General features: G+C 41.8%; 1 protein-coding gene across 2 annotated transcripts in view; it reads left to right on the forward strand.

Annotated features, from left to right (window-relative positions):
* zfpm2a (zinc finger protein, FOG family member 2a) overlaps nucleotides 1–16,588 on the forward strand; it is a 120,060-nt gene that overhangs the window by 41,513 nt on the left and 61,959 nt on the right. For both annotated transcript variants that reach the window (XM_005924246.2, XM_005924247.2), the window contains exon 4: nucleotides 15,035–15,159. In XM_005924246.2, coding sequence (XP_005924308.1) covers nucleotides 15,035–15,159 — 125 coding nt within the window. The remainder of the gene's footprint in view (nucleotides 1–15,034; nucleotides 15,160–16,588) is intronic.

Below are 16,588 nucleotides of genomic sequence, written 5' to 3' on the forward strand. Positions count from 1 at the left end.
TAGCTTACTTTCCACTCGGAATAATTAGTGAAACTGCACAAGAAGCTGTCAAAGTCTAAAAAAATCATCTCCACTGCAAAATTATGACATGGAGTTTTAAAAGGCTAAGAAAGACTTAGCAGCTGCTTAGATTTTAACCTTTTTCTAAAAAATAAAAAAAGTCCCATAAACTGTCCCAGAGTGCAACATTATATCACTGGAATGCCTCAGAGAACTTTAGAAGCAGCATTAAACATGCTAGTGTTTTGAATTGAATTAAGCTGATCTACTGTAGCTGTCAGTTTGCAGCTAATGTCAACACCCAATTTCCCAAACTGATTAAACTGGATTTGAAGTAGATGTTACTTGCATACAGTGACATCAACATCTAAGGTATCAGCCCTAAAACACACTTAAAATGAGCCACGCTGTAAAGAAGGAGATGCAGAAGGGGCAGATGAGTGTGACAGAGTGGTAACAGAAGTAATGTGATCACCTTGTCCACAAATCTCTTCTCTTGGCTTGTCCCTGACGGCCGGCATGGCCCAGCTTGCTCAGCTGCTGATGCCAGCTGGGCATCAGCCAGGGCGAGGCAGGGGTCAGCTGAAGGAGTGGCCATCTGAGAATCTACCTGACAGTGGGACACACACACACACACACACACACACACACACACACACACACACACACACACACACACACACACACACACACTTCACCCTGAAAAAAGATATCCATTTATATCCACCCCCTTCTTTTCTCCTTTCAAGACATCAAACATGCACATGCTGAAAACGCAGCCTCACTCAGATGTAAAAAGTCTCGAGTCTCATTTTTGACTCCAGCCAACCTAGAACGGTCTGTGGCCAATCCATCTTCTTCCAGTCGCCAAAGGAAAAAAAAGGAAAAAAAAAACAATAACCATTTCAGGTTTAATGCACATATGTCATGCTAGGAGAATTGGAGGACCAGATGGCCACGATACTGTGGCAGGTGCCTCAACAAATGTTTGCGATTGCCCGTGCTGCTATTTATATCGTGGTGAAACACAGACATGCAAATATTTGCAAAAGGACAGTGGGCCCTTTTTTGTTGGGAGACAAAGTGATCATGAAAATAAACAGATGGGATGAAACCTTTTGGGCATCAGTCACATGAACTTGGACATTCCCTTGGTTCATCTGAAGAAACTTTGTGGAAAAATTGACCAAAAAAAAAAGATAAAATGAAGATGAAGCGGTGACAGTTATATCTAGACCAGGGGTGTCCAACATAAGGCCCAGGGGCCACAATCAGCCTGGCAAATACTCTGGCTCTGGATAAAGGGAAGGATAAATTTTGGACTTTTATATTTATAAATTTTACAACTTGTCATGCTGATAAAGATCTCACCTAGAGCCATTCATACTGTAGTAATAAAATAATAGATAATCAGTTAAATGGCAGAAAAGTACTACAGGAATATCTGTTTTTTTAAGAACGTGTCCACAATAAAGTCAATAATAAATATGGGACATTTTCTGTGGTTTGCAAAAAAAACTTTCCTCCAATTACAGGATGGTCTGGAATATAAGCACGTTTATTTCTTACAGTTTAAGCCCAAAGAGCCGTTCTTCATTTACTAGAACAGCATTTCTTTATCACATTGAAAAACAGAAACATGTTGAACTGAGGAAAGTGTAGTAATTACTCTTCTTTTTCTTATATTGACAAATTTAGGCATTAAGTCTTTACGCTAATAGAAAGGGGATTTTTTTACTTGCCGAGCCCACTTAAGGTCAAAGTGGGTCATATGTGGTGTGGACCACAATGTGAAATGTTTGAGATTACTGAGCTCGGTGACCAGATCTTGGCATTATAGCTGCAGAATCCTTTCACCATTCAGTCCCAGCTGAACTGAAAGTAAACCCAAACTATGTAGCACTTAAAAGTACAGATCGACTAAGAAAAACAACTTTTAAATTCTTACACAGCAACAGTCAGTTTGAGCACAGTTCAGTCAGGTCGCTCTGAGTAAACAAGGCATTTTCTAAGTCGACACCCAAGTCCATTATAAAGTCAGGGTGTCGTCAAGGAGGGAGGGGCGAGCCGAAATGAGGGAGAGAGACAAACGGAGCACCCAGATGCAGATTAGGCTGCAGAAGATGAGGGTGTAAAAGGGATTTAATGGTAGGATGGATTAGAGAAATCCTTGTAACAATGTTAAATAATTATGGTTCCAGCCGAGATCAAAGCGCCATTGATTGAACCCCTCAAGCCTTCAGCACACAGAGTCTTGGAAAGCAAAGATTGGTAAACTAGTGCTCAGACCACTCCGGCTGCTCCAGTTAAATTGGATTGGAAATATTAGGATATAGATGAATCCTTCAGGAGGCTTTCGCAAAGCTTTTGTCACCGGAAATGTAGCTTGGGAACGGTATGAAAGGTTTGATAGTGTACTGTCTCGACAGAATCATAAGACGAGGGTGTCGCAGCTGTCTCCACTGATACCTAAGCGTTTTAAGTAGACTTATAGACACACTTGACTGTTATATCAGCAAACTGAAAACTTTCAGCGCAGGCTTTCATTCAAGGTTTTTATTTTTTATTTTTTTTTACTTTTTTTTCCTGTCTCTCCCCCCGCTTCGCCTTGTAATCAAGAAATTTGGACGTGCATCATGGCAATTCTCCCGCAGAAAAGGAAGGTTTTATCTCGCTCCTCCAGGGGTTTATTCAAAGTCTTCTGACAAGTCTCACAAAACATGAATGACACTGAGATTGCTGATACTGATGATGAAAGTCCATCATCAGCTTCTCTGTGAGTTCAGGGCCCTGAGTGATGTAAAATTAAATTGCAATCAAAGTGCTGTGTGTAAACATTTGTCTGCTTCTTCTTCTTCTTCTTCTTCTTCTTTTTTTAACAAATACATTTATTTCTTAAGAGATTGTTGATGAAGGCTTTGTACTCTATGCATCACCTGTGCAAGGAGAAAACAGCCCACTTCCCCCCCAACCGCAACCGCCATCACTACCACGTACACACTCGCAAATGCACAATGTGTGATTATAGCGATGAAATATGCAACAAGAGATTAGACAAATCACTGTACTCCTGTGCTGCATCGACTCGATGCAAATTTAGTCACTGATCCGCTATACTAAGAGGCTTTATGGAGGAACTTCATGGCTGTTAGTTATATAATCTAAAATAGGACAAAAATGCAATCACTGTTCTTATCATGTGAGGGAGATGTCACTATATCCAGTTCTAGTTTTGTGTGGATACGTGGGAGAAGGCTTTAATAAGATCATTTACTTCCAAGCGTTTTGTCCACAAATCAGCTGCTTTTTGATTCCACTTCATGTGAAAAAGTCCAAATAAAATAAATCGTCGCTAAATGTGACAGTCCTAAAGGGCAGGTTGGTGTTGCTGTTTCTACCCTCCACCCCAGGGGGGGACTCGACACCCCTGGTGTCTTTCTTTAGCTCTCTGAAAGTGTGTTTGTTCTGTAATGCTTACCCTCCCGGGCACCATAGCATTGCAGGTTTTTCTTTTTTCTTTTTTGCAAGAGCTCTCATTGTAATTGGCTGAATATTTGATGTGTGTATTTAGCATTAGTATGGAGACGCTGGTGCAAGTTGTGCCAGGGGATGTAACACTGGGTAAACTCTGGGTTGCTCAAGTGAAACTCGTTCAAATTGTGGAATTCGTCGTTTTCATTTGGCCTCTTTTTTTAACTTTTTTTCGAGTGACTTTGGAGTTATTTCTTCATGCGTGAATTTTGCTTTGTGAAGGGGAAAAAAAATCTGGTCCCCGGTGCTTCAGATAGTGTGCCATTTCATATGCGTGTGCAAACTTTTACTTTTGGTGTCCTCACAGATTTCTGCTTGGCCACAGGAGTTCAGTCAGTGCCATGCAAGCTGCATCCAACCCAGCCACCCCCAACCCCGCTCTACTCTCACTGTCCCTGCTCTAACACACGGACTCATGTGCAGCATTCACACTGATAGGTGTTGATATCACAGCAGTACCACCGACTGTGAAGACCTCCTATTGGTGATGAACAGCTGGGCCCAGTGTGGCCCACCGGTCACGCCAATTCCACCATCCTTGGTGTTTTTTTTGGTTTTGTTTAGTTTTTTTGTCTGTTTAACGGCGGTGGTTGTGGTGGGGAGGGGTGGGGAGGGGCGCTGCTTGTCAAGTGAATTAAAATACCAAATAATAGTAATAATAATGATACTGAAAAGTTAATAAAAAATGGCATGTTCCTCCCTGATTGTGCGAGTGTTGTGGTATTCAATTATGCAATTTTCATTGGCATATTAATCATCTTTTCAACAAACAAGCCGCCGTTAATTAAAGCAAAGCATGGATAAAGACGTGTTGCCGGATCATCACTCCGTTTATCACCGCGCACAGACCCGCAGTTAAGTAAATTCAGGCTGTGAGATGAATTTCAATGGTCCCCCCTGTTTCCCTGTTTCTTCCTCTCTGTTTTTCCTCTGTGTGTGTAGTTAACCATTTATTTATGTGTTGGAGGCGGAGTTAGTGACGTTTCATGTCGTTGTGTTTGGGAAATTGATTTTTTTTTTTAAAGCCAATCAGTTAACCACTAGTTGTGAATGAGTTTAATTGTTTAATGCAAGTCTCCAGTTAATGTCTCTTTCTCTTCTGTTCAGATTTCAATGTAAAATTCTCTTTGATTACGTCTGCCACTGCTCAGATTAGTTAAAGCGACTCAAAGTGAATGAATTTTGATTTTTCTTTTTATACTGTGTCCACACTGGGCATATAGAGGAGTCCAGGGGAACTATGTGACATCTTGGCATACATAGGACAGCTCTGTCCATTCTTCTTGTCTCATTTTTCCTCTGGCTTTCTCCGCCGCCTCTGTGCCTTGCTCATTGGTGGGAGGGGATGGAGATTATTCAGGATCTAGTAAGATATGGGCTCCTCTCTAATCATAGCTCACTGCCTCCACTGTCATTCAGTCACTAAATAGAAGTGGGGAGAATGTCTTCGTGATGGGAGCAGCCAGACAGTCAAGCAAGCGCTTGAGTTCCGCCAGGAGAAGAAAAAAAAAAAAGAAGTCGAAGCATCTGTAGACATGTCGCTTGTCCCTGTCCCTCATTGTGGAGCAACTTTATCAGTGCCAGCCGCTCACCCACTTGCTAAACTGGAGGGCCAGTCGCCTCTTAACTTAAACATAAGATCTTTGTGGTTTGAAGCACTCGGCTGCTCTGCGCCCAATGTGGATCTGAAAGGCAAACACGACTCCTGTGTCGCCGTCGCCCATCACAAAATCGCACCACATGGAAAAGTTGTTTGTGCTGTGCTAGCTCGAATCTAAATGCACTCAAACAGACTGTTGCACTGGAGCAAGATCCACCCCCCCTCCCACCCCCCACCCCTCAAAAGGAAAAAAAAAAAGAGAGGTGATGGAGAGAGAAAGAGAGGGAGGGAGACAGAGAGGGAGAGAGATGGAGAAAGAGGAGGAGGAAGAGAGAGCGAGAGAGAGAGGGGGAGAGAAAAGTCAAAAACCTCCACATAACAATGCCGGAGAAAAATCAGAACATTTTCCACCGAAAGATGGGCCATTTCCAAATCCTTGTGCCCTATCAGACAAATTAAAGTAAATCAAGCATGAAATGAAGCAGAAGAGCCCGGAGATAAGGCTCCTTTAAGTCGTTTACAGATTAGGACAGAGAGAGAGAGAGAGAGAAGGAGAGAGAGAGAGGTGCATCTGGTCTCTGGCAGTGAAGGAGGCTAGTTTCTCATTTCACAATAGCAGCCTGTGTATAGGATTACTCTCCCCTGTCACCGACATGAGGAGCAGTGGGGGAATAGACGTCCACAAAATGTGTCTAAATATGTCCCCTCAGAAATATTTTTCCAAACCGAAGAGGAAGAAACAAAACAACAAACCTCTCAGTGTCGACCAGATGTGACACGTGATAAACGGGCATGTTGCACCGGCGCGTCGACCCGGGCGTATCGCTCTGATTTGTTTATTTCAGTCGCCCCTTCACCTTTTCTTTTGCTCAAGTGGCTTCATCGCTGCGCGGCTTAAAAATTCAAATGTATTCAGGATTGGCTGAGCTACGTCACGTGACTGTACGGCTGTCAGCTCCTATGCGCATGTTAAGCACGCCTCGGATCAGGTCTTTGGGGAGGTGGGAAGAGAAGGATGTGGTGGTGGAGGTGGTGACGCGGGTGTTGGTGGGGGGGGAAACGTTGAACAAATGATATTCACAAAATGTGATTTTGTTTTTAATATCGCTGTAAACTGGGTTGTTTAATATGTGCGTCGCACTTCTATTTTCTGTTTTACATCAGCAGATTAATTGCTGTTTTATTTTAGCATTCGCAAATAATCAAAACATAATTATGGAGCTAGTTGCTCATGGAGGAATGATATTTTACAGTGCTCACACAGACACAGGCAGACACACACTATAACACCTCATTCATGCATGCACACAAAATGCGAAGAGGAGCTACCCCTCCCCATACCCCTCTAACACACACATTCACACATACACACATTTCCACTCTCACTCACACACACACACGCTCCCCTTCTGCACACCCACACGAGGCAAGGGTGCGCTGCTCTTTGATGCCGCCCGTCGAGCTCTCGCCGGATTTTGTTTCACTCCTTTCCGTGTAGCTTTTCTGGGAGTGATGAGAGGTGGGCTCGGCTCCAGCGCTCAGCCCGCTCCGAGAGAGACGAAACCCGGCCCCCGTCGCCGGGTAGCTGCTCTCCAAAGCCGCGACCTTGACCTTCCCGGCCCAAGTCTTAGGTTTAGCTCCTTTATCGCGCTATCTCCAGGCATTTAAAAATACTCCTGAAACTCAATGATTTAACCCGCTTTTACGCTGTTCACATCAAAACTGGATGAAAAAAAAAAAAAGCTTAATCCATCTTATCTGTTGACTGTCAAACTGCTCCGGCTAAAACCTACTCACAAAAGACAACTAGGTCACCCAGGAAAAAGAAAAAACTGAATTCCCTGTTACTCAGGGGAAGTTGCAGGCTGGTAATTGACTTGGGAGGAGATTCAGGAGTACTTTAAAAATAGCATCCTTGTCAATTAACTGCAGAATACCAAGAAGGTAGCAATGTTTACTTGTTTTCCTTGCTAACAAAAAAAGTTGTTAAAGTACTTTTTTACACGGCCATATTTTTGAAAGCAATCTCCCCCTATAGTTATGGAAAAGTATAATTCTTTATGACACGGTTTGTGACAAGACTGAACCAACAGAACAGCATCTTTCTTCTGCTCCTAAAATCTTGTTATCCTTCTGTCTCGAGTGCGTGCATTCCCTATTCACATACAATCACTTACTCATCCGTCCTGACACACTCAGGTAGAGTAATGTCCTTTTGATGGTTCTGAAATTTTAAAGAAAAGCATTTAAAATAATCAGATTCCAGCATGAGTGGTGTGTGTCCTCTAGATGTTGTCGGCGATACAGCGATATCTCTGCGCGAGGACAGTCATTCTTTAAGTTTTCCCGTCTCGCTTTACATGCTATCAATAGAAATTGCACTGCTTCTCTTAAGATGGATGTCTCAGAGATTGTTGTCAGCCAGCCTCCTGCTAACTTCGCCTGGCTTTTGATGAGACGGCGTGCTTGACAGCTGGTATATTTCAATTGTTCAATGACACCAAACACCAGTCTCTGTGTTGATAATGTACTAGAGGACTGAAACTTTTGTGTGTGTGAGTGAGTGTGTGCACACATGCCGCTATACTTTTGTAAACGTTCCCTTTTTCTTTGTTGTTTTAATTGCTGCAGTTTAAAAACGATATCAAAAATCATGAGTATGAAAAGACCCTTAGTCTTGGATCCCCACATAAACACTATGTCCGGTATCCCTAGGATTACTTCCACAACTTGCAATAAAGTGGCTACCTCCGTGGCTGAAAGCTCAACACACTTAATTTAAGTTCCAAACAGAGTGCATTTCCTCACTTGGCCACTAGAGGCCACCTCCAAAAGCAAACCAATCCCCCAGACTTTTTTCTTAACTTTTTTATATTAAGACTTAAAGATATTTTTCTCAGTAAAAGAGACAAAACTGTTTTCAGTACTAGGGGCCAACATAGGTGGATACAGCTGGTATCTGTTCTGAAAGCTTCACCTCAGTTATTTCGAGTCATCGAACTAGACCACTAGATACATTGTCATGCAATTTGAACACAAATGAATAGCTGCACTAACCCTGTCTAAGAGGCCCGTGCTTCAATTTTGCTGTGTGAAATTCTCACAAACAAAAGGCTATTTTGAGTGTGACTTACTAACTAGCAGGTATCTGTATCTGTGCGATACAGCTAGAAAGTCTACAGATGCCAATTGCTAACCAAGCTAAGTCTATGTCCATTTTTTACATACAGTCTATGGTTACAGGTTACCATGGAGCCTGGAAACAGGGAAAAAACTATTTGGGAAAACTGAACTAAACTAAATCCACCTTGAAGCAACTGGCTAGGTTTTGCTCTGCTTTCCATCTTTATGACAAGCTATGCTAACTGGATGCTACCTATAGCCATAAACTTGAGGTAGACTGAATGCAGTTGGTACTCGTTTTACTTTTGGTACTACCACACCAAAGCTAGCGAATGAAAACAAGTTTAATTTTCATATGATGTTTTCTTCCTTCCTACACTACAAAGGTAATATTAAATAACAATATCCTTAAGTAGTTTATGGTTTCCAAAGTGCATGGATGTTTTAAGTGTATCCATGCTGGGTATACATAAAGCAGTAGCATGGTGCACTTGAAACACCCATCCACAATGCTACCTAAGCAATTCAGCGCAAATAAAAAAGCCTTTAAAAAACTTAAGTCAACAAAAAAATATATGATTTTAATTAATTGTATTTATTGAGCAACAGTAATTTGTAAAATGCTGAACAGGAATTGCATACACACAAATATTTAATTGTATTTCAATTCATTATTTTCTTTCTATTGAGCAACTTTTTAAACTTATTCATTTAAAGAGCAATTGCAAACAGTAATAATAACACTGGAGGCTACAACCACATAACAATAGCCTACTAAACCATTAAAAATAACAGTAGTTCATTCATCTACTGAATTGGGCTGTCATTCACAGTGGTGGCATACGTGGTTCTGGCTTCAATCAGCGATTTTTACATTCAACCACATGTATGACTTTTAACCAGCAATGTTAAACAATTCAACTAAACACTATTCAGTGCAACTGGATTCTACCACAGGTACAGTTGAGAAATTGCATCTCGTTTTTAGCCTGCTGGCCACACTGCACATTACTCTTAATTGTCCATTAACCTTGAATGACACCACGGCATGACATACGTTAGCCTTTAAAGCACAGAATGAAGATGACAATGATCCCACTTCAAGTTAAACAGTGAAAAAACCACATGAAAATGACATGGTGACATGAAATACTTACCTTACTTACATGGACGCTTGCCTACTTCAGATTTCCCACATTCAAACAGCATGCTCATGTGCAGGGCAAAAATTACTAATCTGACTTGTTGCACATGTACAGTTATTTCAGGTTTTTTGACTGTCCCTCTTTTTCATCTGTAACTCGGTCTACCCTAAAAGGCAAAAACAGTAAGAAAGCAGATAAGATGCTCTCTTTATTTTAAACAAAACCTCTCCCCAGCCTTAACAATGTGTGCTAGCTGCCTCACCTTAAACATAATTATTTGGCGCAGCCTAAATCTAAGTCAGGTTAGGTTTTAGAGCGGATATTGTAAAAAGCATAATGTGTGCAATCAGTCGTCTTATCAGGAGACTGAGTTGAAACACCCATAATTACATCTGTCTTTTTAAAAAACGGTACTTCATGGGCATTGTTGCATGTATCAACAACTAGAGGCTCGGAGACTTCCATCCGAACGACCTCCACAGCCACCCCCTAGCCCCCTGCTCAGCCTGTGTGGAGTGTCACAGCTAAAATGCCCTAATCCCTTTGGCTTGTTTAACTCTTTCCCCTCAAGCCATCCACTGCCTGAAAACAAGCCTGACCTGAAGGGGTGAATCCCCCCTACTAAGCCCTCTCTCCTTCACCCCCTCCACACTCCCACCCCCCCTCCCGCTGTGGCCAAACTCATGTGGTTGCCTGGAAACTTGCTCCCCAGCAAACGTTCTCCCCGCTGCTCAAGGCCAAGCGCGGCCACATGTAGGCAGGGTTAGGGCGGGTTTGGGGAGGGCGGAGGGGCGGGGTGAGGACAGAGGAAGACGAGGTGGTGGTGCTGTTGGTGGTGGGGTCCGCAGTTGTGTTAACACAAGTGCCTTTTTCAAAGATAATAGTGTGGGCTCTGGGTTATAAATGATGCATTTTGCTCACTTGGACCTGATAATAGGGTTTGGGTAGGAGGGGGGAGAAAGTTCGTTGCTCTCTTATCAAAGCTCTGTGACATTTCTCCTTCAGCTGTAAAATTTCATATCACATATCTGCTTTAAAGATGTGGCACCTTTTGTTGAACTGATACACTGCGTTCCATTTCACCCCATATGCCGCTCTCATGGTATATTAATTTATAGCCCATTTGCTGGCTCTATAGCATGGCCTATCAGTGGAGATGACTTGGATTCAGTGGGACATCTGTGAATTGCCACGCACAGGTTATTGAACTTTGAACAGCAGACATTTGTTTGCCTTGATTCAGAGGCGCTGCTTGATATCAAGACGGATCGCCTGTTGTGCGGCGCTCAAGCACAGTTTCCCCTCTTGTTTCGACTCTGTCGTTCCTTGTTTTTCCCGCAACGTCTGCCTTTACTGTTAATATACTCGCACTAACTGGATAAAGGTGAAGTAGACCACAGACTGGAATGGCTATTTTAGTGCTGCGGGTAATTTCTTTTCCTCAAAGTAAGTTTGTTCTTTGAACTAGTTACAGAAGTTAAATTCACATGGAAAATACCTCGAGCGGATCCCGGTTCTTTAACAAATGTTAATATGCTTCAGCGAGATGATGATGATGTCATTTGTCATTTCTGACCATTAGCAGAGGCCCCACTCCAGGCCAGAAATTATATTAAGAAAATTCAGGTCTGAACGTCTTGTGCATTAATAAAAACATTTGTACTAAAATGCGAATCAGTCATTGAATTTTAAAGTATAGGGTGGACAAATATTTCAGTTGGAGCCTTGAATTACGGACAGATGACAAATTAAAGGAAAAAAACACTGGGTCACTAGCACAGCCGCAGTGATTCCTCAAGTCTTTTGAACTATCTGTAGCTCTTCTTAAGGGACGTTTAGTTATTTTAGTGTTTTCACAAAGAAAATCACAAACACTGTTGGTCCAGAATCCCCCTGTAAACCAGTCACCCATTTGACTGGTAACCTCTCCATCCTGCCCTGTAGATGTGCACATGACCATCATGGAAGTGTGTCCCCTCCAATCTAGGAAGAAATTCTTAAAAGTAATCATGAAAAACACAAACTTGGATTGAATTTCAGATCCTCCTCCCTCCAAAGAGACAAGTGGGCCCAGATCACTCTAGGGAAATACTCCTGTAATTTGTAAGTCAAACCTGTTGTAATCTTGTAGAATTACACAAAAAAAGATTAATTTTAAACATGTAAAACTCACATAACAAATATCATATCAAATAAAATAAGCACTATGCAATCAAACATAGTAGGAGGAAGTATTTATAATGTGATATGCAAGAATTACATAGCCTACCCAAGACTGCAGTGGACAAACTAGTGGAAATCAGTTCACCCTAAGCCTGTCACTATATCAGGTTATCATAGTCAGCAAATTTAAAGAAAATCAAAAATAATCATATCTCTATCTTTTTTTGTCAAATTGATTAAAAACCAAATACAGATAGACAGAAGGTATGAGACAATCCATAACTATACAAAACCACACAAAAAGAATCATTTACAAATTTATCACATGGGTATTAATGATACAATATCAATATACGCAATCTTTCATATTCAGCGTAACACTTACTGCCAGTCCATGCTTATCCTCACACCCCTAGCGCAGCCCTATAAAACACAGCTTTCGTTTCGAATGTATTAACCTCTGTGAACGTCGTATAGCTGTAATAAAGATCTGTAACAAGCTAATGCAGAATGTAATGCAAATGTGAAATTGTCAGGTGGTGGAATAAGATCATTTTCCCCAACATAATGGAGAAATAAAAAAAAGGTGAATTGCATGTTAAGGGATTGTTGAAAAGAGTTTCATTAGATGTAATAACATTATTCAAAAGTAGAAAGTGGCAGTTCACCTCTGTCTGTCAATGGTCCACACCCATTTATTCTTCACATCATAGCAGGCTGGCATCCTGCCACTGAGAAACTCATTAGCATTCAGTCGTACACCGGAGATGGGAGAGAGGGAGACGAGGTTCCCCATTTCTTTGCACCAGAGCAGAAAAGAAAGACAGGACACACATGCACACATTAAAAAAACAAAAAAAACAAACAGATGCCAGTGTGGAGCATCTTGGGTGCTATCTGAGGAAGATCTCTCCACACAAAGGGACATTCATTGGTCTGCCAAGTATCTGTGGAGTGCAGGAACAGACCCTAGAGTCTAGCGACAGATGATGATCTTATCGAGGGTGGGGTGGTGGTTGGGTGGGGGTGGTGGTGGTTGTGGATAAAGGTTGTGGTGAGGTTTTGGTTGGGGATTTTGGGGGGGGGGGGGGCTCTCGAGCCACATCACGAGCTCGTGTTTTGCCAAGTGTGTGGCATTTGAGAATTGGATGATGAGGAAAACACTGAAGAGAGAGAACACAGGCGCTGGGTTTGTTAAATCTCCTAATAGCCCATTATGAGCTTTCCTCTTAGTTCAGTCTGCAGCTCGCAGTTTGACGGGTTAAACAGTGTGACTTCTGTATTTGTTCTAAATTTATTTGTAATGAGTATAGGTAATAGAGTTGGGATTTGGGGGCTCGTAAGAAATTGAATTATCACTGTGACATAAAGAGTTTATGCAACCGTAATTACAAAAGTTGTCAGCAGCTAGTAGTTGATGACAGAACACATCTGTCAATATAACTTATTTATTTATTTCTTTTAGTTTATTTTTTTTTTTTTTTACCTTGCAACATTCACAAACCTGTAAATGCCCATAGAGACACAGACAGCCCATGAAGGGGACTCATTATTCATCCATGGGTGTTTTTGTGGAGATCTTCCACTAGTATCTGCAACAGATGTGACAAGCCATCTGTGAGCCAAGGTCCTCAGGCAACATTTGGTGTGAGATGCACACAACTGGCACCTAAACATGGTGGACCACAAACCGCACAAATTGAATCGTACCCTCTTTACCCCCTCCTCTTTCTCACACCTAACGCTACCCGTTACCCCCTTTTTTCTTTTTACTCCAATCACCCCCCCATCCATCCACCCAGAGAAGAGAAAGAGAAGGAGAAAGGAATCAGAGTTGTTGGCTGGGGATGGCTTTAGCTGTGTGTCAAGCGGGGCTAAACAGGAACTTGCATCCAAGCGGTTAAAGGCCGTGGGTCTTATCTGAGGACAAACAGAATGCATCAAGCGGTGGCTGTTGCTCTCAGTGATGACGACCAGCTGTGCACCAATGTTTAATTATTTCTCTGTAATGAGCTTACCCACCTTCCACTGCAGCACCAGGAGGACAGCATGCAACAGCAGGAACAAGGGAGGAGAGGATACAGAGGGAGGGTGAGAATGAGATAATGTAGTCCAGATTATCTTGTTTTTATACGGTCAATTTCATAAGTATAAGTAAATGTCCAGGGCATCTGTTTCAATCTTATAACAGAGGTTTGGTCTGGGGAGTGATTTTCTTTTTATCAGAGGTGACGTTTAGCTTTTTAATGCCACAGCTGCGACTGTTCTTGATGAATATATGATCGCCAAGGCATGATTTTCTAGTGGGCAGTAACACGAGCCCGATGTTTCAGTCATGTTTATGCATGCAAAGCTTCACATAAGCACACATTTCCATAGAGCCCTAACGGTGGAGCACAATAGCCGGCCACTGATACATGGTTGATATTTACAGAGTAGAACAGGGCTGAATAGGTCATTATACCACATACACGTCGTAAAGTTCACTGATCATTTCAACCCATTCATCGTGAACCAAATGCCCCAAATACCTTTTAGCCTCATGTGTTAACAAACAGGTTATGAGACACAGTGTTAACAACACATGTAGAGTTCGGTTTGTATATTAATAACACGCATTATGATCACTCGTCCGGACACACTGGGGTATATTTACCAGGTTTGCTTCATGCTGATGGCCTGAAGCTGACCTGAATTTGCACTTCCCAAAGGTCACCTCAGTCTTATTTAAAGAAGTTCTGAAACATGACTCACGCCTGATAAGAACATTATTTGAACTTCTCGTGTCCATGGAGACTATAAAGCGAGACCAAATGTTGCTACAGATGTTTGAATCCAGCAGCACTTCTCAGAATTGTCAAGGCAACTAGTTAAGAGCTGCATACTTTCTCTTTGCAACACACACTCAGAGAAACATCCTCCTCCGTAAACTATGTCACAGCCTGCCATGAGTTTTATCATAACTGTTTGATTAATCACCACGTCAAAAAGAGTACACTGAATCTAAGAGATAAGATAGCTGGGTGGTTGTGGGGATGAGTGCTGGTAGTACTAACAGTGCTATCCGTTTCCACTGTTAATTAACTGAAGATCTGCACAGCACTAACAAGGGTCCTGCCTTCCCGGAACAACAGGAATAGGGCTGCCACTCGCTGCTCTCACCAGCCAGTAAGCCTGCACTGTCTCACAGAGATTATCTCTACACAAGACACCTTTCAAGTAGGGTTAGCACACCATGTGTCTGAGGAACACCATCAGATGGATGCTCGCTTGATTTGCTTATCCACTTTGAAGCTGCTTGGATTTTAACCTCCACTTTTTTTTTCTTTTTTTTTTGAGGGAGTAAAAGGATTGCACATGTAGGTTTAAGCCAAAATAAGAATGAATGAACATAGCTGTGACTTGATGTAGAACTTGTGCGCCATATAGAGCATTATGGCTGACTGCTTTGGCGTCTGGTGTGTTTTTTCAGGAGAGCTGGACGCATTCCTTAAAGATGGTGAGCGTCGTATCCACAGCCGGCAGCAGCTCCCTTTGGGGACAACATGGGGACCCTTTGAGGGGAAGATTGAAATGAGCACTGAAAACTCTACACTGGTAAGTTCTTGTTTGACCAACTACTGTAAAACGTTAAACATTTAGCTGTAAAGCATCCTTAAAATATGAGCAGAACTCACTAAAATGATAGTACAGTCTATATTATAAAATAAAAGTATGATTTAAGAAGTGAAATGAAGATAAAGTGTCAAATAAATTTTAATTAAATGGGATCAGGCTCACTGTTCCAGAGTTCTAATAGAAAACAGTGAGTCAGCTCTGCTCTCTATTCAAAATGTCAGTGTCTCAACACTTCAGGGATCTTTGTGTGCTTTTGTTTAGAAGGGAAAGGGAACATTTCAATAATCAAAAAGTGATGCAACGAAGGCATTCTGGTACCTACGGTGAAATATAAACAAAACAGTCGTTGAAAGCGATAAAAACAAGACTGAGCTTCAGTACCACATTAAAGCTGGGCCAGTTGTCATCTGACAATCAAGATTTTTAGCTACCTACTAGATTTTGCTGTACATTAGATTGAAGAGAGCATTTATTTAGTCAGGACGCAAAGTCAAGCTTAGCTGAAGTGGAGGCAGATTAGGTGATCTGCAAGTCGCTTTGCAACCACAGACAGTGTAAAAGCTGGATGTAGCCGCCCATTGGTTTCTCTGTTTTTGAAGCTTTGATTTATGATTGACATGTCATTAGCCAACGAGTGAGCAGTGGCTTTTTCTCCTTTTTGGAACATGGTTTATCCAAGATTAGCAGAATAGATGTAATTTTACCAAGAATGAGTGACTACAACCAACTATTTTCACTATAGTCATGCTGACTTAAATATTAATTGTATTTCATATCCAGATTTGGCTAAACAAAACTGTATGATATATTTTATAGGCTTACTGAGCCATTTAAAATGATGCATACTTTACAATGCATTATTGTTATTTTTGTAAAAATCCATTGAGGGCTCTATAGTGAACTAAAGCGACTAACCCTTAACCCAAATGCTATTTGTTTGCAGTAAAAGCCTGTTTTCTTATTGTTGAGTCATGTCATGATTAAACTTAGGTCACTAAATTTAGTCAAACTTTGCCCTTAGCAGCCATGGGGACTTGATCACTAGAAAGTTTTACAGCTAAGCCCGTATTAATGGCATCTCCCCTGACATTCGAACCTACCGAGGTGACTCTTTTGGGATCCAACTGGCCCCCAACATAAGCCTTTGAAGTGCATCTGTTTTACCCCTTTAATCTGCATATTTTATGACAAAACATTTTAATTGGTGGATTTGGAGCTCAGTCCAGGCTTCAGTTGAGTGAAGTCACAGCCCATTATGTTTGATGTTACTCTGCGCACAGCAGCTTTATATCTCTTGTTTCGGAGATCCCAGCAGAGACTCGTGTTGACCTGCTGCTCTGGTGGAGGGACAAGCCCTCCGTGGGTTTGATATTCCATTCTGCATTTGGATTAATTAAGAAATTCCTAT

Source organism: Haplochromis burtoni, unplaced genomic scaffold (assembly GCF_018398535.1).
Source record: "Haplochromis burtoni strain Fernald_Lab_line unplaced genomic scaffold, NCSU_Asbu1 Contig_76, whole genome shotgun sequence".
Taxonomy (NCBI): domain Eukaryota; kingdom Metazoa; phylum Chordata; class Actinopteri; order Cichliformes; family Cichlidae; genus Haplochromis; species Haplochromis burtoni.